Here is a 27,974-nt window from a genome sequence, read left to right as displayed (position 1 = left end):
CAAGTTAGACAAGCAGTCAAATTTGTCAATGCTAAAGCTGATTATATACCATCTTAAGTCGCATTCAGCTCCATCTCAAAATGTACAACTACATTGCAGGGTTCAATAATTCGCATCTCACGAACCGTCCTCTCACTCTGTACGACCTGATGCTCGGAAGTGACCCAGCTGCCCACATGTGTCGGGTAGTACCCAACACGTTGGACCCTTGAATCGGGAGCTGCACAAAAGAACAAGAAAACTACAAAGCAAAGGAGACGAATGAAAGGAATGTTCAACTAAAACAAAGGCACTTCCCTGGCAATCATTGCTATTCTGTAAGGGTAAAAAAAATGTTTTTTAAAAGTTCCTTTCACGTTTTGTTTTTGTGGTGGTGTATGTGCCATGTGAGAGATTCAGGTACATTCGGCTCCGCTTCAATAATTCCCTCATGAGAGTCGACCAGATTTTCAAATACGCTTGATTTTTGTGCAACCATAAGATTATTGATCGGGAGCTGGTCGTGAGGTGTTACCCCTTACATCGCTACACCTTATATCAAACTTTCTCCATCTGACTTTCTTATTCTAGTGACTTGCGACTAAAATTTATAATATTCCCTATTTGAGTAAATATTGAATATCTTATCAAACCACATCCTTGATCCGGTCATACAGTTACCAATGGATACCAGCTTTGTTTCCTTTTTTTATGACACAGAAAACTGAAAAAAAAAAAAAGTGCAGGTCATGCTTTAATGTAGTTTTAAATAGTGATCAATAAGCTCGGCATTTATTAAAGTCTTACTTGGTTAAACAAAAGTATACAACTATTGTGTTAGAATATGTAAGGGGGAAAAAAAGAACAAGGTACGTTATTTGGGTGTACAATGGATCAGTCACCAGCAGAGGGCGGTGCACCATCACTATTTTACCCTAATAATCTCTTCGCTTTTTTTCCCCGTCACACAGACATGAACCTGAGAGGAAAACAACAATGTTGGCAACTGCTTGGGTGGTTGGAATGAAAATCTGACTGGATTCTTAGCCAACAAACGTGACCAATCGTTTAACTTGTTCACTCTTTAGCAGATCAATAGATTTTAAAGAGATCAGTGCAGAGATTGCTTTACACAAAGGTAATACAGGATTAACAGAACTGCTTACTGATATGCTAGTAAAACGTTAACAGGATTAGCCCGGAAATTCCTTTAATCACGTCGTGTTTGACCAGACATGCACTTACATTGATTGTTTAAGCATAAATGAATAATAGTTTGTGGCTCTGTTACTTTTATTCCTTAAAAAGTGAGAAATTTGCACAAAACTACGGAGGTCTGAAGGGGCCAGAATTTTATTTGAAAAAAAAAATAATAATAATAATAATAAATCTGTCAATGTTTATTCAAAAGTCCCTGTATTAAAAACATGTTAACAGCCTAGGCAACGTATTCAAGATATACATGATGAATAGTCATTTTATTAAATATATTTATTAATTAAAATGTATTTTTATTTAATACTCCTTTATTCCACGGTGGTGTATGACAACACATCACAAATGAATCTATTAGCGAGTCTTATGTGTCAGTCAGTGGGCAGGGCTACTGATCTCAAACTATGGTACAACGGCTGCTTTTAGATGTACTGAGAAGTGGCTGTAGTAATTATTTGCAAGGTAAATATGAACAAAATAACTTTGATGAAATGGTTGGTAGTTGACCAGGAACATCAGTAACTTCTGAGGTCAGATATTTGTTTCTAGTAATGACATCCAAACACTGGTACAGGTTTGAAAACCAGTGGGATCTGCTGACTTTATTAGCTAACAAATCATCCAAAGTACTAATAAAGTAGCTTTTACTGGAACTATATCTAACTTTTAAAAGAAGAGCGGCCATATAAAATTTTGATGTTTAAGTTCGTTGAGGTTTAACTGCTAGGTTTTAACATCTGTGTAGCTGAACACATAACACCGTACTCTTTAGTCAAAAAAATACCCAAAGGATAAAAATATTTTTGTTCTTTTTTTCTGAATTAACATTCTGGCTGCCACAAGAATGTTTTGCCATTTGGATAGACATCCACTGCTGCTTACGGCCAAAGATCAGAGTAATCAAAATCAAAATCCTCTGATGGTCGATAAAAAACAGAAAACACATCACAATCACAATACACCCACCATTGGAGACATTGCAGTAGAGGAAAAAATTTACTTAAATAACATTATCATAAAAAAACAATATTGACATGTTGTGTTTTTTTTTTATGCGATGCAGCTCTAATACATTGTAAAATAATTTAATTGAATTCATGTGACTTTAGAATGTGATTGATAGATTCTACATGTAACTATTATTAAAAACACATTTATTTATTTCAAACTGTATTCTATTGATTAAATATATTTTTAAAAAAGTTATTTAATTACATATTTATTTAACATTCGCATATATTTTATTTAGTTTAGAAAATTTTGGTACTTTGGGCATTCCATACATAATCACCCCTTTCCACAATTTCCCACTCAATAGTCTATCTTTTAAGACCAAGCTTGTACTTGAACTAAGAGTTTTGATATGAGACATGCCCGGATTTGAAATCAAGGATCAAGGAGTGTGTGGGCGTGGGTGTGCGTGTGTGTGTGTAATAGGGAGGGAGGGGGTTGTTGCATTTATCAAGGGCCACTATAGGCCACAGCTTGCAGCCGTCTTGGGCCCTCCACCAAAATGTAGCACGACGTCACCGCTTCCGCCCTGCTCCGCTCTCCACCCCCAGCCTCCCTCTCTCTCCTCCCCCCGGCGTCGTTGGAGCAGCTCAGCCGCCTGCAATCCAACATGGAGTAGTGAGAGATGGGGCTCTAGCGGGGCCACCCCTCGGCAACAGCAGCAAAGACGCGCTTCTTTTCTTTTTTTTTTTTTTTTTACGCACAACTGGAAGAGGAGTCGTCGGTGAAAACATGCGCCTTAGGACTTAAAAAACGGAGCGTGTGTGAGAGGGAGTGAGCGAGCGAGTTTGCGCGCGCGCGAGCGTGTGTGTGTGAGTGTGTGTATGTGTGTGTGTTTGGGGAAGGTGGGGGGGTTAGAGAGAATCAGGAGCTAGATTCGGCAACCGAAATTGCCAGTGCAGCCTGCGTTTATCCACTGATTGGGTATTAAAGTTCCAGACGGAGAAGAGGAGGTCCTTTATTCCTTCTTCTTCTGGGATCCAGGAGAAAACAGCGTGGCTTCAGCGGAGGAAAGGATTTCAGGAAAAAAAAAAAAGAAAAGAAGGGACTGTCGAGGGCAAAGCCTGAGAGCCGACACTTCGCACAAAGGCGCAGGGGGGATTTATGCGGAATTGGACACAGGATCGGAGGCGAAAGAATGACGAGTGAAAAGTATGCAACCGCCGTGGTACATTACCTGAGGTGAAACGAAAAAATGATAGAGGAAACACACCCAAACGAGTAAGTAATGCAGCTTTTAAAGATCTCTCTCTCCCCCGTGCTTATAAGTTGCTTGGAGCAACTTGGTGGAATGTGCAAAAACTCTCCTTGCAAAGCTGTACTTCCCTTTTAATCGTAACCGTTCGTGTCTTTAGTGCATCGGCTGTGTGTTGCGTTTGTGTTTTTTCTTTTTGTTGTTTTATTTTTATTTTTTACGGTGCCCCCCCCCCCCCCTCCCTCTCCGCCCCATATTATTATGTTCTAGAAAACAGCCTAAAGAAGGCGAGAGAGAGAGAGAGAGAGAGAGAGAGAGAAAGAAGAGTGGGAGGAGGAGGAGGGGAATAAGCGTGGGTGGATCGGAAACATTTTCTGAAAGGATCTCAAGCGAGAGAGCAGCGAGTGAGGCCCTGCTGCAACGTAACTTAGGAACTCAAACGCGCCTAACGAGCTTTAAATATAGAGAGAAACACAGCCACGGCAGCGCGCGTGGGGGGCCCACGGTTTGTTACGGTGTAACGGCCGCATTTCTCTTTCTGCCCCCGTTTCTCTCTGCTGTTTGGTCACATCTGTGTGTTTGCTTTCAACCGAAGGGGGAAGTCTCACCGGATAAGAGATATCCGATATGCCCCATCCGCCATCTCTTTCTCAATCGCCCTCATTTGCATAGCCTACCGCGCTCCATTCATAAAAATAAAAAAAAAATTCTAAAAAAATAAAAAAAAATTAGCAGGCTAAATGGGATTGTAAACGACGGCTGGCTTTCAGAGGCGAGAGAGAGAGAGGGAAAATCCAGCGTCGGATTCGGGTTGATTCGAGTCGTCGCGGCTCGTTTCTGTCCGCCACGCGGGCTCGTTCGCCTTCTGCGAAATGTAGCTCGGTGTGTGTGTGTAGGCCCACGGACCTGTTTACACGGCACCAGTGGGTCACCAGTTAAAGCCGAACGCTTACCCCTAACCAGCTGTTTTCATATTAGGCGACACAAAAACTATACTAGACGGTTTTTTTCTTTTTCTTCCTCTCGTCTGAGCTAGGCTGCTCGGTGGCAATGCCTGCCTGGGCTGATTTGTTGGCGGGGGCTGGAAGGGCGAAGGGCACCGGATGGGGGGGGGGGGGGATGTTTGCGCTGCGGTAGCGTGACGGCGGCTCATTCATAAAAGCCCTCTAACCTTCAGCGAGTCCCCATTCATGCCTGTCGGCCGTGCTGTAGTCAGCACAAGCCCCGCGTCTGGGTGTCTGTTCCCCGGTCTACGACCCCACAGGGAAACCCGAGTACGTAACCTGGCACCGGTCGGCACTATATTAACACGAATTTGGGAGGGTATTGAATAGTAGAAAATACAGTTAAAATACAATATGTAGATAACATTTCTAGTTTCTACTAATACTCGAAATTTACTAAATTTGGAAGTAGAAAATTACTGACATGTAGTAGTTGCCTTCACACAGGAACGTGTTTTATAGAATAATGATCAGGTACAATTATTTCAGGAAGAAGAGTAGTTCAAAACAAAACACTATCAAGTCTGTTTTGAAACAAGGACTGGGTTGGGGTGATATTTTTTTTAATGCTAAGATAACCTCTAGCGAAAGTAAAATTGTATTTACTATTGCTAATGTCACAAATGGATCAGGGTTTCAATATCACACAATGTATACAATATGCATATGGTGAAGAAAATCTTGGACTGGAGTCAATGTGAGCTAATAATTTAAGCACCCTATGTTCAGGCTCCCCATGGCCCTTCTAGTTTAATACAATACAAAATGTTTTAGAGTAAGGCAGGTCTTTGTGAAAACAGCAGGTGTTAGCCAGAATTGATTTATTCAATAAAGCCATGTTGTTGAGATGGATAAACTAGTTATTATCTGAGGTCTATTTGCAAAGTAGAAGTACTTTTTAAAAATGATTTATCCATAGCAAGTGATATCTGTATCGCGACATTCACATATTGTGCGTGTTTTTGGGGCGTCGTCTTGCGTTGTATTTTTTTAATTGCTTACTGCCTGGAATGGTCAAAATTCTCCCAACTTATATACAACTAACCCTTGAATTGGGAGTTAGCTTACACACACTATCTGTGGTTTTCATGACCAGAAGAAACTCATATTTCTTGTTTGTGAAAGAACAGTGTAGTAGCCTTCTCTCAGTCTGCTGACCAGCAGTGTGCAGCAAAAGGTGGGAGGTGAACACTGTGAAACTTTGTGCTCTGCAGCCAGAAAAAAATAATATTTTAGTTCTGGCACTGTACCTGGAGTCTCATTAAAAAGGACTTTAACCTTCAGATAGAAAATATGATAGAAGTCAGACAAATCACCTTGTCTCCTCAGTGTATTTACTTCTATTTATTTAGTAAATATTATGAGCTTTTATCCAGCTGTAACTAGCTTGGCAACATGAAATGTTGAGGACAAACATGCTAGCAAGCTAAGCTTCCTAATGTTAGAGTTCATAGAGAACCTTAACCGTGGTTGTCAGGAAAAATAGGTTTTAATGCTACCTTAGTACATATTTTAAAAATCTGTTACGGTTTTGGTAACATATTTTCCTGAACGCTAATGCTAAAGAAAAAGATGCTAGTGTGCTGAGCTTCTTTAACCTTTTGCTAATTATTTTTATTCAAGGTTGTTGAGAAAAAACTTAATTGCCACCTTAATGGGAGATATTTTGAAGGTTTTTTTTAATGGTGTCAGTAGCATTTCATGCTGTAGCTAGTTTATTAACAGCGCGAATGCTAAATTGTTAGCAAGTTAGAAACCAAACTTCTTAATCCTGAAGCATTTGTCTTAGCTGTGGCTGTCAAGGAAAATGTTTAACATCCGACCACCATAACATTTATTTGAAAATTGTATTTATATATTAACATTTAATGCCTAAATCGCAAATCTGTTCTTGTTTCGGCTTCTTTTTCACACAGGACAATTCACATTAGCGAAAAATAAATCTAAATTTATAACTTAAAACCATTTTTGTCTAAATAATATTGAGAAGTTGGTTGGAAGTCAGTTAATTTAACCATTTTTATTCAGAGGGGTTGATTATATACGTATCACCATCTGATGTTTGCAAATTGTTGCATCAGTTTTATTGATTCGGTTCTCTCAGTGTACCTCTCATTGCACAGTCCCACATCTGATTCTGTCCCCACCCAAGTCCTACGGCAAGATAGAGGCCATACATTTGTCACAATATATTACAACAACAACAAAAAATCTCTCCCTGAAGCTGTTGGATCATTTCCTGTTGCAGGCGATACCTTTATGGCCTTGCTGATAAAGTTTGCTTTCGCCACTAATGTGCAAAACCAAACCACACCCTGGAAACTTTAAAAAGAACCCGGCTGGGTGACTTTGGATGGCAACACCAGTGCTGCTTTTGCACTTCTATCCTCAGGTCTCTCATAATTGTTCAAAAGTATTTTAAGACATTTCTGTCGGAACCATTTGGCTACACTTGACAAATGTTGTTTACTGCATTTAAGCTTCTGGAAATGGTTACCCATAACAGATCCATACAGAAACAGGTTTGAATAGTTGGCACAATTCTTCTGGATTGAAATGTCTTTGGTCACCAGCAGTGGAACCAAGAGTTTCATAGTAATCACGTGGGGCTGGACATTTATCGTATCTTTTATCATTTATTGTGATACATTTCTCATCATGATAAGAATTCCAATTTATCGTTGCTGTGATCAATTTCAATTAATGATGTTTAAAAGCTATCCGAGTTATCGGGATTGATAGTTTTACTATTTTCTCCACTGTTTGTTCAATGAAAGTACCAATAAATATGGTTTAATTTGAAATTTTGATTAAATGCAGCTACTGTGTGGAGTTTAGTGACAGAAATCACGCTTCTTTATGTGACCGGTGTTCTAAAGAAGCGCATTACAAATGAATATGTTTATCAAGACCGTTATTTGTTTTTGTGGGGCTGTGGTTGCCGTTTCATGTTGCCACAGCCTGACACATTCATTGTTTATCACAATAGTACCACAAAATATTGTATTAAAACAATATTCAAGTCCATATTGCCCACCCCTACAATCACGGGGGGCATTTCTCACCAGATTTGAGTTGATGGGAGTTTTCTTTTGCCAAATGGATGACCAGTGTGAGGATTTACAGCAGAGTTGGTGACTCAATGCAATCAACTATCCGGTGTCGCCACAAGGTCAACAAGGAGGAGGGATTGCTGCAAAGTTTCTGACTTGAGGCAATCATCTTGGCTTCCTTTGACTGAAAAGTTTTTACCAACTGGCATGAGAAACTAAACTTGTTTTAGAACCAGAATCAGATTAGAATATATATAATTGACTTAACAAGCTAGTTTGATTGGCGTGACCCGGTTCTGATTAAGGCAGAAGCTTTAAAGGCCGTACTACGGCGTAACTTTTTGGCCAAGTGTTTGGGTAAACGTCGTCAAAGCATCTCATGTCCGGGTTTGGGTTTACCTATAATTTGAAGCTGATGCTTTTTATTTGAAGGTCATACTGACTTTTTTTCACATGACTGTGAAACCACAACCCTGACGACAAATACAAACGTGCATAACCACTTTGGAAATACAGTATATATATGTATATATATATATTTTTATATATATATATATTTTTTTTTTTTTGCATGAAAATATATGCAGTGAACAAGTACAGCTCGTAACATTAGTGTACTCTCATCTTGTGACAGTTTTTTTGTCTCCCAGTTGAATGTTATCTGTTGGGCTTATTCCTGACTTGTAAAGGCGAGTCTGAGCTAATTTTATTGGACTACAGCGATTTACTAGAAAAAAAAAAAGATTAAAATATAATATCAGTATCTATTAAGATTATTAATGTGCTTTTTACTGTTGGTTGTAGCCTTGCTATCTTTATCTTTTTGGCTGGTCGGAAGCGGTCGTCGTAAAAATTATCTATTTTGTGTAATGCGGTTTCTTTATCTGAAGTAAAGCCAGTTATGGGTTTGATGTCGGGTCAGGACATAAAGACACACCCGTTTATACTCGTGGTGTCACGTATTTCTTTTATGATGTCAGTATTCGGTAACAGTTCTCAGTCTCTTGCGACATCAGCGGTTCATTATCTGCCTTTTGTTGTGTTGCCGTGTAGTTGTTGACGCGTTTGTTTACGACCTGCTTGGGCTGTAATGTTGACAGATTTAATGTGTTATCTTTGTCATATCCCAGGTTTGGAAGTTCCTCTTCTCTTCTCAGTTATTACTCATTATAAGGGTGCATTGCATCCCCCCGCACCCCCTGTACACAGAGAGTAACACTATGAGCAGAGGACGTATTGATCTGGTGTGAGCTACTGCCCAGTCATCATGTGCACAGCCAGTATTGGACAGGAGATGCTCGGTGACATTCAGCTAAGGTCGACAAAGAGTTGAAACCGAATCCGTCCCTGAAATAAAAAGCAGTCACGAAGTGGTGAACGCAGCAGCGAGGAGTCAGACGACCTGTATGTTCCCTCTGCAGGACTGTCCTGTTCCCCGTTTTTCCAACTTAGCTGAATCCGATATTAACGTTTCAATAAACCTGATAGGAGTGAGAAAGCTCGTCACCAAAACCGGACATAGATGGATGATTAAATGATTCGCCCCTTTTGGAAACTGATATGATGCTGCAAGCCATTGTTGAAAGAAAGCCATAACAAAAATCCCATTGGTAGTTTGCAAGAAGACTTGTAGGGTATATAGTAGATAAAAATGCTCTGGTCAGATGGGCCCAAAATCCAACTTTTTGATCCAGATTTTATTTTTCAATGCATCTTAATGCTACAGTATGTAACTTCTATTTTAAAAAATATATATTTTTTACACATTTGTTCAAATTATTATGTCATGACAGTATAAGTCAGTCTGCAGCTGATTCACCACAACATAGACTGCCAAGAGGTCTAAGGCTAGTTAGCATAGCTACTGATGACGAAGGATAAATGCTTTTCCTTTTCCCTTAGCAGTGCTTACACAAGCATGTTTGGCAGCTCTAGGCTCCTCCTCCTGGCTCTGATTGGCTGTTTTTGACCGGGAGCGTTGCATTTCTTCAGACGATAATAGCAGTGGGAGGTGGAAGAGCGGCAATTTTTTTCACAGATTGTTTGTCTCATACTACACCATCATGACATTGTGACAGCTTTAACAAATAAAAAAAAAAATGTTTTTGTAAAAGTTACATACCGCAGATTTGATCAACATTGTCAATATAAATGTACTCAAGTTAGCTGAAATAAGCTAATTTTCTGTAGCAACCGGAGTTTATTCACGTTGTGCTAAGGTAGTTCGGACACAATGTCGTCTTTCGGAGAGCGATAACAGAAAAACCGTCATGTCACAGACTGACCGCTCCAAGTCCCGTTTCTCAGGAGAATATTACCCACCGGCCGAGCGGCCATGTTGGATGATTGTGGTGTTGCTGTTAACTTGGTTCATAAGTATAACTTCACAAAAAGAAATGTATCTAAATGTCCAAGTTATGGGGTAGGAACAGAAAAAATATTACTGAACAGAACAACAATGTACTATGAATCAAATTTTGATGGCAGCACCACTCACCTCAACATCTTGTTGAGGTGAGTGGTGCTGCCCGAAACCTGGGAGTAGTGATGGACTCTGACCTGAACCTCCAGAGCCACATAAAGACAGTTACAAAGTCGGCCTTCTATCACCTGAAGAACATTTCCAGGATTAAAGGACTAATGTCTCAGCCAGATCTAGAGAAACTCATCCATGCGTTCATCTTCAGTCATATTGATTATTGCAACAGCGTCTTCACAGGTCTGTCCAACAAATCAATCAAACAGCTGCAGCTGATCCAGAATGCTGCTGCTCGCGTTCTCACTAAAACCAGGAAGATAGAGCACATAACACCAGTTTTAAAGTCCCTCCACTGGCTCCCTGTAGCTCAAAGAATAGACTTTAAAATACTGTTAGTTTATAAATCACTGAACGGCTTAGCACCACAATACATTAAAGATCTGCTGTTGTTGTATGAACCTTCCAGACCTCTCAGGTCTTCCGGTTCTGGTCTGCTCTGCATCCCCAGAACCAGAACCAAACGAGGAGAAGCAGCATTCAGCATCTATGCACCACAAATTTGGAACAAACTTCCAGAAAACTGTAAAACAGCTGAAACACTGACTTCTTTTAAATCTCAACTAAAAACCCACCTGTTTAGAATTGTATTTGAAATGTAATCAATTATGGAACTTGACTTAATGCTTTGTTTTAATTATTGATTCTATATTGCATTGTGTTTCTGTGTTTGTAATGATGCAAAGCACTTTGAAATGTCTTGCTGCTGAAATGTGCTATACAAATAAAATTTGATTGATTGATTGATTGATTGTTGTCATGTGGGAAGTGGAAACACGTTTTACCTGCACAATGAAACACTGCCTGCAAGAAGGCCGGTCTGAAAGGCTATAAATATAAAAATATAGCCAAACATTATTTACAAGTACAACCAGAAAGAAAGAAAAGAATACCAGGGAAGAAGAAATCAAGAGAAGGGGTCTGCATTTTGAAGTCACCTCGCTGCACATGGCGGCTTTCAGGACGTTCACTGACAGATATGTGAACTATTTTTGCTACAGAGCACATTCTGGGTCATACGAAACTGCTAATACAACCCGGTTACACCTGCAGACAGAGATGTGTGTTGAACAGCTAATAGTGTATTTTACTCCGAACATACCGTTCTGCGGACGGAGGTGGTGTGGGCATCATGCTGTGGGGGATGCTTTTGTTCAGCAGGTACAGGCAGACAGCCAATGAGAAGTTGGATGGCGTCAAATACAGAGCAGACCAGGGAGGAAGAAACCGTCTTTCACATTGCCGTCAGAAAGATTTAAACTATTTTGGCAAATGAATGTATGAGCCGCGGTAGAAGTTAACATTTTATTGCAACATATTTTACTTTTTCCCCCTTCAATTTTCCATTACCGATAAAACAGTTTATTTGGGATCACTGGTCTTTACAACCTATAAAAGGCCAAAAAAATGTCGAAAAGTTCTCGAAGCACACCTTTAAGTTACTGCGACCTGAACCGGTATTCTATGGAACATTGCAAAGGCCCAATCGCTGCTTTGTCTCTCTTAATATCTCGTGGTAACCAAGTTTGTCAACCTGGGTGAGTTCTAAAAATCTAGAAGAGCCAGGAAAAGCCTTCAAGACCAACAACTTGCATGAAGTCAGTGCCGCTGTCACGGCGTCACATTTTGACTGTATTTAAAGACGCGTGGCTTCGTTTTACACTATCTGCAGACGGTGAAGTGATGAGCTGCATTGAACGCTACGTGTCAAAATCAGACGCGTAAACACATACAGCCTGTCCGCTTCCTTTGCAGAGCCCTCGGTATGTTTTTTTAAGTTTCTGTACTCCCCCTCCGCTGGTGCACGTGTGCACGCACGCATCACATGGAACAGATGCTTTCCCCAGTGTTTCCTGTGTTTCACAGAGAGGCTCATCGCTGCTTGCTCTCCAGAGCCTTTAGGCCATATAATGGTCCGAGCTGTTTATATCAGGACACCAAACAATGGACCTGGATTGTTTTCCTCCCCTCACACCCCCCCTCCCTTTTTTTTTAAATCTCTGCTCATCAGCTGACTGGATGACCAAGATTATAATAGCTCGAGTATTCATTCACTTCATCGTGTGTCTTTTCCCCCTGGTGAACCCGTATGTATGACGACTCGAGAGGCTGTTTGCAGATAACTCCCATTCTTCTCCCCATTGAATGAACTTTGTGAACTTTCAGTTCTTTAGCTAGTGTGACACCATAGTTAGCTTGAGGGTGTGTTGGTGACCTTAATTTATAAGGCGTTCAAAGCCGAGGAAACATTCCTTGCACATATTTATTTCCCCCCCAACAGTAACAAAAAGAAATGGTTTATTTGTCAGCTTGGTTTTAACATTAGTGTTTTTAGCTTTTCATCTCCACCAAACAGTCCTTGTGTTAATGTTGTTGGGGTTATTAAATTTTTAAGGGCAATGAATCATAGCATCAACGCTAACCATTTGTTTTTACTGCTGCTTTGAATACGACTTCAAGTCGACTTGTCACTCCAGTAATGGCTCCACTTCAGACCCACATGTTGCTACTTTGTAACTTTCTACTCTCTTTTTATGCTCGTCATCAAATTTTGTTCTTGTGTACTTAGTCATTGTGTTATCTGTTTATTTCTTTTAGTAGTTGAGCATAGGGTTGGGTCTTTATCAGATTAAATTTCTTACCATGATAGGTATTTTGGTTTATCATTGGCATGACAAATTAAATAACATTAATGTTTAAAGAACCCCTTTTTATGAATAGTGTGAAATAACGAAAATGATCAAATAACCAGGGGTGATTACTGCTGGTAAGTGCTGAGTGGGCAAAGTGTTGGGCAAAGTTTATTACAGTAGACAGAAGATAGCTTTAGTTTTCTGTCAACGTAGGTAGAACGAATTTTGTTCTTGACGTTTCCATTTTGTACCCAAATGTTCAAAATGGGTTTAATCATTTGGATGGACTACAGTTTACCTCCTTAACTAACAGTTGGTGGCAGTACATGTGTTTTTAGAAGAAGTCATGCAAAAAGTACAGTGGGTACAGTATACAAAACTATATAGCCAGTGTGACAGCATATTTATCTCGAGGCCCAGTCTTTGCAATGCCTCTGGTAAGCTCCAGTCGACACCATTTGTTTCAGGAAGAGTTAAATTAATTCTGAGAATGTTATGTATAAATATCACATGTTGTGATATATGATTCCAACCTGCAACAAATTCGGGCAAAGTAACATCTAATATTGCTGTTGCCTTTCATGCGTAGCTGCAAAAATCCCGATGTGCCTCGTTTGGGGAAGCCCTGAGTGAACAGGCTTCCTAGTGTTCATCATGCAAATAGTTTTCAGTTGGCTTGATGCGCCACAGTTTGTCCAATTACAAGATAAACCATTGACATCTGACAGTTTATGTAAACGAAGTTCACCTGATCAAACACACCTCCGGCTGACATTGTGTTGGACGTCTGTCAAAGATGCAAAGAGGATTAGAAAGCCCCCCCCGCCCCCTACCCCCCTTCGCTCGTCACTTTCACTCAGCCCAAAGCGTTAAGTCGAACTAAGAATAAGCGGATGGGAGGCTTTATCGAGGGTCTGTAAGAGGTTTAGGACCAATCAGCTTAGTTTCAGTAGAGTTCATGTTAACTGGAGGGGCTGCCACTTTTGAAGTACAGTTATAAGAGCAATGCTGAGCACCAACAATTGCACAGAGGTGTAAAAGACAGGAGTTTGATTTATTTATCAGTGGTTTTCACTTTTTGGCCTACCTAATTTATGAATTGTGAAGCTTGTTTATGCTCCGAGCAACATTTATAGTCATGATGAATTTGTGACGTGTCTTTGAGGAAGATACCCGAAACCATCCAGATTTTTTGAAAATATGTAGAAGATACATAAAGCTTTCTCAATAAGGAATTTATGCCAATGATGTAACTCTAAAGATGCACTGGTAGAATTTTGGATTTGATTTTTGTTTTCTCGGTTTGGCAAAGCTTTGATCTGCCAGATTTCCTATTGAAAGCTATAACGGCATATAAAAACAACATTTTATTTTAACCTTTCTGATTTGAACACTCATTACCTATTCATATTAGGAGCAGAAGCAAAATCACAATCCATTTGTGCAAGCATTGGGAGTGACTCGCTTTGTTCTAGTAGCAAGTTGGGAAAACAATCAGAGTTTTGAATTGTTGCGTTGCTAACTGCTATTAGCAATAAAATCCCGTAATAATTTCTCTGTTTTATGTGTTAAAGCACAAAAAGAAGCAAGTTTTCAAACAGATATTTTGCATCTACAGGAGCCGTACCAAATGCTAATCTTTAGGTTGCTCCACAACAAATCTGACTTCTGAGTATAAAGGGGACCCACCGGTCGTTGTAAAGCATGGTTTTACTCATTTAAAACAAACAAAATGACTACAGCCGACTTTTTTTTTTTTTTTTAGCAATTAACACAGTTAGTGTTAACTGTGAAATGGCTCATTGTGTGTTTGCCCTTCAGAACATAGACACTATGTGGTTGAAAGCTTAAAGTTAAAACGTCTTTACTGAATATTTTCCCTGTCTTGCAGCCCTAATGACCTACAGACTAAAGAAGTAGAGGGAAAAAAAATCAACTTCCTTGAATTAGCTTCTTGTATTTTTCTGCTTCCTGCTTCCAAAACTAATACATATTGAAAGTGGCTAACCAAGTCTTCTTTTCACAACTAAAACACTGAAGATCAGATTCTTTGACTTCCCCAGCAGCCTGTCAGTCGGGCGACCGGCCGATTTCTTGGTGCTCTCTAATTATTTCCATTCATCTGCGGAGGGTAGCGTCTGTTTGCGGAGCTGTTGAAAATGTAACTCTGTTGTAACACAAAATAAACCACCGCAGATGTAGCATGTGAAAATATGCGAAGGAGAGGCTCTGTTTGGTTACTTACAGAGGACGACCGAATGCCATTTCCTGCAACTTCGACGAAAAATGTTTTCAGGAATGGCTTGGTCGCCTTCCTCTGCGGATCTTTAACCACCCTCGCTGTTTCGGAGGGAATATAGACCCATAACGATCGGTGACTAATTGATCAGAGCGCCCTCGGTGCTTTCGCCCCGTGATTGGCCAGTCGGGCATGGCGTGTTATCCGTTAACGCCGCTCCCATATCAACTGACGCACTGGGCCTAAGCAGCGGCTCGAGCCTTGTGCTGGCCGGACATGTGAACGTTCCACATAACTGCAGCTGATTGACAGAATGCCGATCAGACTTCCCCCCAGGAGGCGCCCGCGTCAATAGTTGTGAATGAATTCTCTTCACCTCTCCCCCAGGGCCCAACCCCGCACTTCCTGTCTCTCTGAATGAGAGGTAATGAAATTAAAAAGATCAGGTAGAACAGACGAATCCTCTCTTCTAACCAACAAGCGGCGAATTGTCCTTCAGCATAAACAAATCAAATTAAGAACATTTCATCCTTACTTGGTCTAATTACTAGTAGCAGTTAATTGAGAAAAAAAACCAAAGACATCAAAGTTTAGACTCATATAAGTCAGAAAACGAACAAATTCAAACATCTGGAAGCATTGCGGCAGCTTATTTCTATTTTCATTTTATTTTGTTTGCGCGCCATGCATTGCAGTGCCTTCGCCACAGGAGCATCACACAATGCCGTGAGACTGGGAGCATTCAGGACATCAGAAAAACAAACCAATAATGAAATGATCCTGATTGTGAAGTGCCCTTCAGTCACTTCCTGATTGCAGCAGACAGAGCGCATACTGTGTGCAGAGAGGGGTGTGTGTGGCGCTGTTGATCATGCAGAGGCGTGGCGAGTCATTCTTTATCACAGGAAGTGTAGCCACCCTTATCACACATGGCTGGACTGCCCTCACCGGCCCATTTATCTGGCACACATGAGCTGGATTCCACACCTTTCCAAGCCGGCTTCCAAGCCCCGTTTACTGTTTTATTACGGCCCTCTTGCACAAAGGGGGGATTTCTCAGGGTCCATTTAACTCTGGAGCACATTCAATAGCCTGTTTGTTGTGTATAAATATAAAGTGGGCATGGTGAAAGAGTTATAAAGCAGCTCTAAATGTTTTTGTGTCACGCTTCAAGTGCAGTCGTGCTCTGTAAAAATTTTTAAAGTGGTCTCGATTAGCTTTTCTTCAGCCTCTGCCTGCAGTTTTTTTTTTTTTAACTAATTTTACATCCAATGCTTTCCGTCTCGTATGAGGAGGACAAAGGAAGAGTCGAGCTCCAAACTTGATCGCGCAAATCTATCATATTTGTCTTTAAGCAAAAAGAGGGGGAAAGCTGTTGAATCTATGATAAACTTATTGTTGGTGCTAAAGGGCTTTTTTTCTTCTTTTTTTTTTTGGTCAAAGTTATGTTAGCTTTAGTATTTTTGTAGGTCAAATGAGAGAAATTGAAGCGAAACAATTCCTACTGAAGACTGCCAGCAAACAGCTAACGGTGAACGCTAACAGATACCAAACTCTGGTTCGACCACACCGATCATTAGGAGTCAGATTTCTCATTAGGAACTAATATTAAATTGTATGTATGTGTATCAGAGAAAAAAAGTAATTGTTAGACAGGTTTTTAAAATAAAATAAAAAAACAGAGTTGACATTTTAAAATGGCATTAGCATGTTAGTGATTAGCTATCTTAGCATCACAAAATCAAAGGTTTCCAAGTTTATCATCTAGAGAATGTAAATCCTTACCTCAATATTGTTATTTCCAAAAGCCTGCCAACATTCCTCATGTCTCCTAGCAGGTAAGAGCTTAAAGGTCAAAAAGATTAAACAAAACAAGACATTTAAACTTCCAGTTATTTCTTGAAATTCTCATGTTTTGTTTTGCTTTTTCATTTTCATTAATGAACCTCATAATGAGCCAGTGAGAGAATAAAGAAAGTTTTCTCTGGTTTGACTCTGACTGTAGTCGCCAGCAGAAATACTGAGGGGAAGGAGGGAAGGAGTTTTGTCACAAAAAAAAAAAAAAGATCAAACAAAGGTTTGGGACATATCACAAATTTACTCTGAGTCCAAATCTCAAAGTAAAGTAGAAATCGGTATGGGTCAGGTAAACCCAGGTAGGTCCTTTTAGCACATCTGCTATTTTCAGATGAACTTGGACAAATGTGTTGTTTAGCAACCAACACATTCGACTATTTCAGTGCTTTGTTCCACATAGCTAAGAATATCGCCGTTTGAAAACTCAGCAGAGAGCGTTTGGGGCTCTAGTTAGTGACACTTCAGGCTTGTATTCCAGGCTGTTGCGCTTATGACTTATTGTTTGATATGCAGTATAAGTGGCATTGCAACAAATGCATAACGGCTGGCGATTGGACGTGCGCGAGCCTTTTTAGGACACGGTTGCCTGACACACCCTGCACTTTTGTCCTGCTGGCTTACAATAAATTATAAAAGGCCACGACTCACGGATTCGCCGCTGTTATCTGCGAGGCGGTGAGCTCCCCTCTTATCGCCCGTCCGAACTGAGTCGTCACTCACATTTGGTCGTGACGCCAAGTAAAATTCACAGCCACTTTAAAGCTGGGTTAAAAGTGATCAACTAAGATGTTTTTCATGCTGGAATCTGTATGAATGGACGACCTCGGCGCATCGGTCGTCTTCTTTCAAAGCGGCTGTCGGCCCTTTTTTTTTTTTTTTTTTTCTTTCTTTCCAGCATCAGCGCTTCATGCAACATTGACATGGACAGAATTAGATTCACAGTTCCTAAATGTTAGTGTGAGTGCATCTGTGCCAAGATGTTTAGTCTCCTCCAAGGGTATTAAAGCAGCGCTCTGCTGCTGGTTGTGGCTGTCTGTGTGTTCCGACCACAGATTACAGGGCCTGTCGGCAGACGGGGCGCTAGACATGGGTCACAAGACGGACCAAAATGTGACGAGTTCATCTCAGAGAGCTGATAGCCTGGATCGTGTATCTGAAAGCACATGTGTCTATTTATTGCAGAATTTGGTGTTTATTTCTGCATGCGGATGGCTTGGATGCTGTCGCGCTATATCTGGATTCGTCATGTGTGTCTGAGTCATGTAAAGGCAACAGTATGGATTTCCAAATGCAAACATTTTCTATGGCAGTTTTACAGAGCCAAAAGTAACGAATGAATGACTTGAAGTTCAAAGTAACTGCGTCTTGAGTTACTTTAATGTACGGAGCAAGCTGGTTTAATAAGATTTTACTGCAGTCAAATTGCCATTTTGAACATTCATTTTAAAAAAGTGCCAGTTTTCTAGAGTTTTCTTAAGTTGTAAAGAATAACGCTACGCTGCCTCTCCTCTAACTGTCACTGCACACTGCCTGCCAGCTGGCTGAAGGAAGTATCTACACTTTTTCCTTACTTACAAGAAAGTCTTATTCACAGCTGCATTTCCATTAGCAATATACTGTAACTGTGCAAACTGGAATTACAAACAAAACAGCAACTGAATGGAAAAATGCCAGTTTAAACAGAAAAAAGCTCCCTTTTTTTCACGTATATATTTTTGGCACCAGTGGCCTTTATTCAACAATATTTCGACAGGAAGGAGACAAAGAGAACTGTGGAAAGACACGTGGGAACGATACCGAGCCGAGGACGGGACTCTTAAGTCTGCAGCTCTGTGGTGCATACGGGGCGCACCCTCCGACCACCGCAGCACGCGACGCCCCAAAACCCACCTGAGGGCGTCGGGTGGTTTCTCGGCTTTATCAAATTTAGTGTATTATTTTTGCTAAACAGTAACATGATCAACAACCAGATGACGGAGACAACCAGAAGTAGTGGGTGAATGTTGTCTTACAGTGTGATTTTAATTGTGTTTTTTTAATTTACTGGAAACACCACAATTGTAAAATTGTGTTGTTGTTGTTGTTGTTTTTTCTTTAATTTGCTGGCATTAGCGGCATATTGAAAAATTTTGCGCACGTTTGTAATGGAAACACAGCTACAGTTTAGAAATATTGGGTCATTAAAAAACAGTGAGAGTTACTGAGTGGATGCTGAAGGAGCATCAATAAATGTGCTGAACTCCAGGCAGAACCCTTGTTCATTTTCCAATTAAAATAAAAGCAAGCGTAGGCCATTTTTTTTTCTTTTTTTTTTAGAAGCTCTTAGGCAAGAACAAAATTTTACTTGTATTTTTTCTTGTCACTGCTTATGCAAAAGATTGCATTTCTGCTGTGTAGTTTTTCAGTCATTGTGCTAGTTATTTATAAACTACTTTTCTAGGAGTTAATGGAGAAATTGTTGCTCAAGCAGAAGAACACATCATCGTTCTCTTTCTGCAATACTAGAAGTGATCTCATCAATCCCATGTAGTCGGTATATAATGACGTAGTCTGTGTGGGAGTGCTCTAATGGTGGTTGGTGAGCTCTGGTTCAGTGGTAATTACTAGGGAAGACTGGTTTTTGGGTGTTTGGACTCTTTTAGCTGCATGTGGGCCAACTAATTCTGGCCGCATATGGGCCTTGTTCAGATTTGGCCTGCACATTTGGAAAATGAGCTCTATGTTTGGGGTGTTATTCATTCTATAGCTGGATTCAGGTGTTTATTTTGGTGGTTTTATTTGAGGTATATAGTGATAATCCATCGTAGTTGCCTGGAGCAAGGCTATTTATTCCTTTGATAGAAATAGGATACATTTTCTCTGTATTGTTTTTTTTATTATTTTGGTATGCCACAAAGGTTGCATAAATGCTTCATTTGCCACCAAAGTAGCCTCAATGTACTGCAACCTTAAAATACATGGGAAGATATTTTAGCCAAAGCTAACATCACTCTAGTTGGAATAATGAAGTCAAGATATGATATTTTAAAAGTATAACACATTAGGGCTATTTTTATAAGCAATTTTAGCCATTTAGCCAATGAACTTTGAGATAGTTGCTTTTCACTGTAAGGAAGAAAGCTAGCTTAAAGTGTAAGCTAGCTTACAATGTAAGCTAGCTTGCAGTTAGTTTAGATTAATGGAAACACAAGTAGGTAACTGAGGTGTCTATTTTAAATTTCTATTATTTCCTTTGTTGCTTTTCAAGTTTTCCAGCTCCACAGAGGAACCTGAATGACTTTTTGCCTACGCCCATCGTGCTTTCACATGACAAGTATAACCCCACCTGCGCACCGACATCATGGCTAACTCTGTCCTCTGCCAGTAAACGCCGCTGAACCTCCCAGTTTGGTCTGTTTCATAACAAATTTTTTTTTTTTTTTTTAAGTGAACGTTTCAGTTATTGCGCCCATATTGTGCAAAGAAAAAAAAAAAAAAAAAAAAACAACTTGTAGTTGCTAGATGGAAAAAAACATATCATTTTATGCATGCGCGCCTTACACAAAAGCACAAACGTGGGTGTTTGTGTGGCTGCTTTTCTGTATGGGCTGTTTGTCTGCTATCACCCAGTCAGCCAGTCTGTCATTCAGTCACTTTTATGAATGTGTGTGGGTGGGAGCTGGTGAACCAGTTTTGCCACCTGTGTTTGCGTGTGTGCGAGAGTGTGTATGTGCATTAGATCTTTTGGACTATCTGCAAGCTAATTATATAACACCTCTCCCATTCACTCCCACCCATATCTTCCTCCATATCCCCCCAGCCCCTCCACACACACGCACACACACACACACACACAAAGAGCATCGATTCAATATACAGAGGCACATCCTGTTATTGTCGGGTCGTTCATGAGGATTGGGACCATGTGCATTGTGTCCCCGTGAGGGTGGTGGCTGTCATGCTAAGGCTGGGGAATGGCTCGTGTTGTTTGCTGCTCCACCTCCGGTCTCCTGCTTGTTTTTTTTGTCATGTATTGTTTTGTGCTCCTCAAGACTAAACTGTGGCTGCATTATCTTGTTTGTTGGTTTGATGTGTGTCCGATTCAGGCTCCAGTTGGCTGTCGTCTTACTTAAACGATCTGTAGCTGGGATAAGAACGCAACTATTTCCCTGATTACTAGTGTTATTAGTTTTGTTGCCTAGCGACTTTTCAGCGTTTTAGTATAGAAACACTCCTTTAGATTTGAAAACATAACTTAGGCTAATTTAGTAAATAACTTGCCAGACATTTACTTTCGTTTCCAAGACCTGCACTTGGGCTGCAAATGTTACATTTAAAGGCAAATTTGGAATGATATGAGTTTGTCACGGTATGACAATCATGAGTAAAAAGGCCAATTTTTACAGTATAAACACTAAAAATTAAAACAACAATTTAAAATATAATGTACTTCATTTTAAACAAAAACATAGCTATATATTAAAAGTTACAGTTGCTGTATAACAATGGTATCTGTGATATTTATTTTCTTTCCATAATATAGACTAAACATATGGTGATTTAGTACAAGTTTTGAAATAAGTATTTTTGTTTGATGATATCCCGTTTTGCTGTTCCGCTGCTTCTGTTTAGCTAAATAATTGGGCTGGCTAGTGGAGTTGCTAGCCTGCATTCTGCCGCTTTTACAGAAAACCTGCAGCGTTCTGTCTAGATTTAATGCAACCAGAAATATTTTCAGTCTATATTTTCTTTTTCTTGATAGTGTGGAAAAAGGTTTAGTGGCTTCGTTTGAGTTGTCTGGTCGGCGCTGTGCAGCAGCAGCAGGTGGGGGAGGTACAGCACTGTGGCTCTCTGTCCACCATTCAGTCAGAGATCATTTCTGTCACTTCACCAGCTGCACATATGCTGGAAGATTTTAGCGATTCGAAAGCAATTTTTTAAAACATTGTTGCATCTAGCCATTTGGTAGTGGCCTTTGCCGAATACAATGGGAACCTTGGCTTGGTGCTTGGAATTTATCATTTAATTGTATCGTAGTTTTGGCTCTTTACAGCTATGACAAACTGCCTCAGTGTTTTTCAGATGTGAAACTTTAATTGAAACATAACTTGAAAGCAATCAGGTCCTACATATTAGATAGATACAACAGCAGATAAAGAACAATAATGAAAAAAACTCGTGGCATATTTAAACTTGTCAGTAATTTAAATTGTTTAACTTCCAAGACACAATAGTTTATTGGCTGGACACACAAATTGCATGTGGAAACAAAGAAGCATCCTATTTCTTTTAACATCTATTTGTGCTGATTTCAACTTACTTTTACATTTATATTTGCTTCTTATGAAGTAACTGACATAAAACAGAGATGAACATTTTAGATATCTAACCTGCTCTGCTTCCTTATTTGGAGTAACAGAACTAATTTCTTGTTTTACTGCAGCTGCCTTCTAAAACACAAAAGGAAACCCCCACAATTTCATAATAATATGTTGGGGATCAGCAACGCGCAGGGTTTTCCTCGGTGTAGTATAAGCCTGGCGGGCCACCAGGCTTTACTTGTGTCCAAACCAGGCTAAGCACTGCTTCTTTTTGTTTAAGTCTTTGTAAAATGTTTGCATTTTTTAAGACTTTATTGTTGGTGTTATGGTATTGATCTTACAATTTTTCAATAACACATAATTATCAAGCGATATTTTAAAATTTCCTGTCTGCTTTAAACGTTTTTTAACTCTAAAACATGGCGGGCCGCTGGATGAATGACTGACCTAGCGCCCAACCACCGGGCTTAGCAAGTTTTCTGGGGGAAACCTTTTACATGTATCAGAGTAGATCTTTTTAATTTGCCCTGCAGTTATGATCTAATTAAAAGTGCATAAAAAATTACAAAATAAACCTTATTCTGCAGTACATGTGAAATAAACCAGTCCTACTGCAGGAAGTGTTTCTAAAAACGGCAAAATATGTTTAATGGCATAGAATAAACTTTAGTTGGGCAAATTTGAGTGTTATTCTCTCAGATGAACAGCGACACGGTGTGACTATGGAGCTGGTGAAGTTGAGGCTTTTTTGAATAAAACTATTGAAACCAGGAAGCTGCTATCACTCATTTTAGACCCAAGCAGCAGCTGTGTGTGTGTGTTTTTTTTATGCAGTCTGGAATAAAAATGTTTTGCAATATTACAGTCCAAAAAGAGCATCCTTACTGCCTTGTTTGTGGTTGTTTTATTTGGTAAATTCAGTTACTTGCTTGGCCTCAGGTTTTGCAACGTATCTGTACTTAATGATCTAAAATCCCAACGCTGAAATTTTGTAATTCGTGATGAAGAAAGCAAAAACGACAAACTGTCTGTTAACTACATGGGATGCGATCAAGTCAAGTACCAAAGGAGATTCACCACCGCCATTTGAAGTTGTGTTCGTGTCATTCTGAAATATTCCAGTTAAGACTATGACTGCTGACCATGAGATTTTGAACATTTCCATAAATTTTACTGTGTGTGTGTGTGTGTGTGCGCGTTTGTTTGTAATACCTTATGGGGACACATATACTACCTTGTGGGGACCGAAACCTGGTCCCACAAGGGAAATGCTGTTTATGGGCTTATTAGCTTTAGGACTAAAGTATGAATTGAGTTTTGGTTAGGGTTAGGGTTAGGTTTAGGCTGTAGAAATAAATGGAAGTCAATGGAAAGTCCCCACAAAGATAGCCACACAAACGTGTGGGTGGGCGTGTGTGTGTGTGTGTGTGTTTAATGCTGACTTATCCTGGTGCAACACCAGTGCACAGTGTGCACTGAACAAAGTCGTGACTTGCGACGCCCTCAAACAGTCTGTCAGGGTGTGAATCCAATACTGCACAAAACTTCTGTGGCATTAAGTCCACTTTGACTTTGCAGCCTTTTCAGCTTTAGCAAACAGAATTTGAATATTAACAATTTATCTGAAGGATGTTTTTTGTTTAATATTTGAAATAATTGGGGGGGGGGGTTATCTTAGTTTCTTTAACATAAAGTAAAGCATTTTTGTATTGATTTGCCCGTCGTTCTGTTTTTACTACGGAAGGAAGTGGTTTGCACTTGAAGCAGCTTAACACATACTAGCAAACTAGACTGTACTTTAACAAAGCAACCGTCTAATAACCCTAAAGACTTCTTCCAAATGATGATGCAAATGACGAATCAGTTAATGCTTTTCCTAAAGCATTGTCAGTTTCCTGTAATTAGCATTTTAAGATTGAGACTAACACGAATGTCACATTGAGAACCCCGTTCTAATAATCTTCCACCTTTCTTTCATCCTTCCGTCCAGTGACAGCTACATCGTGCGTGTGAAAGCGGTGGTGATGACGCGAGACGACTCGAGCGGCGGCTGGCTGGCTCAGGATGGGGGGGCCCTCACCCGGGTGGGCGTCTGTCGCCTCCTTCCTACGGAGGTGATGCATCTCTCCGGCTCCAGCAGTTCCCAGTTCGTCATCCGGGGGGAACGGCTGCGTGACAAACAGGTAAAAAAAAATAAAAAATAATAATTTAAATACCCTGAACATTTGTGTTTTTGCTACGGGAAGTGATGCTGAGTCCCTACTGGCTGGATGCACAGGTGATCCTGGACTGTCCGCTGAAGAAGGACATAGTGTACACTATCGCAATGCCGACATTTCACCACTGGAAGGTGGAGGACAGGCGGTGCGGCCTGTCGTTCCAGTGTCCAGCTGACGCCAGAGCCTTCGACAGAGGGGTGCACAAAGCAATTGAAGACCTGGCTGAAGGTACGCTGTGCTGGAATGTGGGTCGTCACAAGCTGTGTTTCCATTTAATTCTCGTGCGAATTTTGAGCAAACTTTTAAAATTTTGCAAATCAAGAAAATGCTAATTCAGCGTGTTTGACTACGTCAGATGTTGACTTTATGCACGGCTGTAATAAGCAGGTAAACATTTGCTATGTCAGTACTTATTTGGCAATAGGGGTGGGTGAACTTAGAATTTGATCGTAATATTTTGTGGTATAACAATAAATATCATGATTTTAAAAAACCTATTATTTTAGGTAATTATATGGCTTGGCCAGCATAGATTTTATGTTGAATGAAGGATTTGTTCTTTACTTATTATTAAACTACAGATGACTGTAAATGGATGTTATTATTTAAACTACATTATGGCTCTAGTTAAGTTTAATAATTAGCTGTTTTTTAAAAATCTGATATTAATAAATTGTAATGCTGGATACAAATATCTACAAATTTGAAATGTATAGATTTCAGCAGCCGTTTCTTCACAAAACCATGTGCAAAACTTCTTGGTAAATAAAAAATGTTATCTCACGAACAAGGCGTTTTTCTGGGGTAAATTTCTACCATGGTCATCTGTTTATTCCATACCCAGTGGAAGAACACGAGTGATTTAAAGAGAAAATTAGATTTTCTTAAGTCTTAAGTCATTTATTCGGAGTAGTACTGAAAAAGAGAGTGTCAGTTTAGCAGATAACAGGAAGGTTAAAGTGGGGACAGCAATACTTTTGAGTGGAAATTTATGTTAAGGTCTAAGGGTCTTCATTTTGTCGAGAGTAAACACACAGTCACAATAGCTAATGCTAATATAAGATGTAAACATTCTGCCTCCTTAATCGTTTAATAATTATTGAATAATCAATAATCATTTGAAAACCGTCTCATACAGTGTGACATCTCTTAATATCAATTTCTCTTTATAGTTCTTAAAGAGAAATATTGCTCTGCTGAAATCAGTATCAGGAGATCAAAGATTAAAAAAAAAAAGAAAACTGGAAAACTGTAATTTGTGTATCTCGAACTAAACAAGCGTCCATTTCTTCCATGTTGAAGTTAAGAGTTCTACAAAGTCAGAGAGGCGAGAAAACACCTCTCCGGTTCATGACTGGAGGTGTTTAGCGGGCGGTGTCCAAAACATGGCAGGTGAAACCGGTCGGTCCTGGCGAGGACGTGAATGAGCTCAAAGTATGTGGGGGAACGTGTTCCGAAAATAGTTTTTCTAAAGTTTTGATAATGCGACAGGATGAGGAAGTTTACGTTCAGAAGTTGTCAAACCTGACCGCCGGTTATTGCTGCAAGTGCATCTTTAAAAAAGATGAAAGATCGAGCTGCGTTTCCGAGCTGCTCACTGCGATGTCTCCCTCTCCGCAGGCTCCACGACTTCCTCTACGGCACTCCAGAACGAGGGAGAACTGGGGGACGACGATGTTTTCACTGTAAGCATTTTTTTAATGAACAGAGTCCCTAAGAAAATGAGTCCAAAACATTAACATTTCTTTGGGGGGTTTTTTTTGTTTTGTTTTTTTTTTTCCCCCTCGACAAATGCACGATAAAGGAATCTCACTCATGCACGGCGACGCATTCACGCTGCTGGTTGCAGGCCGGACATTTGTGGTTTCCTTGCACCGTGCTGGTCTGTTTGTTAGACGGGGTCAAAGTTGATTCATCTCTGAGCTGAGCATCGGCGGAGGAAGTCGCAGAGCCAACTTTTATTGTGCAACGTGTTTCAGAGCGTTCGGCGTCGGGCGAGCTCTTGCATTCAGCACGCAAGGCGATGTTTCAACTCCCTCTTCTTCCTCCAAAAGCAACTAAGTAGCTCTTTAAGGAACTACGCGACACAGATTGTAATCTTCTATTGGGGATCGTAGTTTGAGGTATGAGCTGGCTGCGGGTCCCACTGCAGGGTCGGGGGACGGAGAGGAGCATGTGTGATGTGAAGAGGAAGCCCACGACATGACATGTTTGACAAGGACAAAAAGAAAAAAAAAACCCTAATGTGTTTTGTTTCTTTTAATTTCCCATTCACATGTTAACAAAAACTCAAAAACTTGATACTCTAAGGGTCTTTTCACGCCTGAAAGGTAGACTCGGCTCAATTGGGGGCCAAAATTGAAACATTTTCAGGCGCTGCGGTTCTCTTTCATATTACATTGTATCAAACACACCAAACTAATTGAAAAACCTGATCAACCTCACGCCTCTCGCCTGTGGTGGCGCTGCACCAAGAATCATTGAAGGAAACGGCACAAAAAGAAGAAGACATTGAGCGCAGCTTTCTTCTTCTTCAAAAGAAGTAAACAAAAATGGAATAGTGTCAGATTTTAGTGGTTGTAGGATTTTTCTTTTGTCTTTTGTAAAAGACCACAATCCATTTCTCCTGCTAGTGCTAGACTCACGCATTTATTTTGGTTGTGTTTATTCAGAAGTCTTTGCTTTACAGTTTGCTTCCTGCTTTGGAAGCGGTCTCTGGTCTGCTTGCGTTCACATACATAATCGTACCATATAGCTCATATCATCTGAACCGAGGCTTGGGTTTTTAGTTGAACCAGAGGTCACTTTTTTAGTCCATGTAAGTACAGTTGCGCATTCAGACCTACCCAAACGAACTAGGTGAGCAAACTAGAATTTGGTCGGCGCGGTCTGTACAGAGCTGGTGTGAATGCATCCTAAAATAATCAGATTCAAATCACTAAGCTCTAATAATCCTGAGCTGATCAGGACAAATTTCACTTGACCCTTACTTGAGACCTTCAGGTCTCATGGGTTGGAAGAATTTTGACTTTACAGGAGTTTATGACGCAGCGAAGTAGATTTTGTTGCTCTAGAAGTGCATCTTTTATCGCAATCATCTGGCTAAACAGAAGAAGTAGGCCCTTAGTGGCGGTGCTATTTGGCCATGTAATCGTGTTGCTGCTTTCCTTTTGTTTATGCTGCAACACAGGATAACGTAGTTGCTGCAACACAACGTCATGCCACTATCATAGAGTCTGACAATGGCCCGGACTGTCGTAGAGAGCTTTGGCATACATAGAACCTGGGCTTAAAAACTGGTTGCCAGTGTCACCATCACGGTTTTAAAAAGTTTCAAAAATGTTCCTTCATACAGAATATATGACTTAAAGTAGGGCTGGGCGATAAATCCTTTTTTTTTTTTCACCAATGCACTTCTTGGGTTTCCATAGTTCAGAGTGATGTCAGCACACTCAGGACCGCCATCTTGTTTGTCAAGCATGTTATACAACTTCTGTTTATTTGGACGTTGAATTCAGGTCACCTCCACGACAAAGTATTACAGCCAGGCTACAATTTTTTCTCAAAACTATGAGACTAAAAAGTCAAAATATACCAAGAATAATGTGATACTTTTACAGTGTTTTCACACTTGCGAGTCCAGGAGACTTGGTTGGTTTTGTGACCAAAATTGCAGCATTTCTTGTAGTTTCATGTAGTGCTGTTCGCTTTTATTGTGCCAAATGAACCAAAC

The 27,974-nt window shown here is 40.2% G+C and overlaps 1 protein-coding gene across 1 annotated transcript in view; it reads left to right on the top strand.

The window, feature by feature from the left end:
- Window positions 1-2,766: 2,766 nt before the first annotated feature.
- The window catches only part of LOC114137870 (sprouty-related, EVH1 domain-containing protein 2-like), a 37,297-nt gene continuing 12,089 nt past the window's right edge, over window positions 2,767-27,974 (top strand). The window contains exons 1-4 of the mRNA XM_028006703.1: window positions 2,767-3,426; window positions 24,013-24,205; window positions 24,301-24,469; window positions 25,862-25,926. Of these exons, the coding sequence (XP_027862504.1) occupies window positions 3,401-3,426; window positions 24,013-24,205; window positions 24,301-24,469; window positions 25,862-25,926 (453 nt within the window). The 5' untranslated portion in view covers window positions 2,767-3,400. The remainder of the gene's footprint in view (window positions 3,427-24,012; window positions 24,206-24,300; window positions 24,470-25,861; window positions 25,927-27,974) is intronic.

Source organism: Xiphophorus couchianus, chromosome 22, assembly GCF_001444195.1.
Source record: "Xiphophorus couchianus chromosome 22, X_couchianus-1.0, whole genome shotgun sequence".
NCBI lineage: Eukaryota > Metazoa > Chordata > Actinopteri > Cyprinodontiformes > Poeciliidae > Xiphophorus > Xiphophorus couchianus.
The sequence above is the reverse complement of the archived record's forward strand: the minus strand, read 5'-3'. Positions and strand labels throughout refer to the sequence as shown.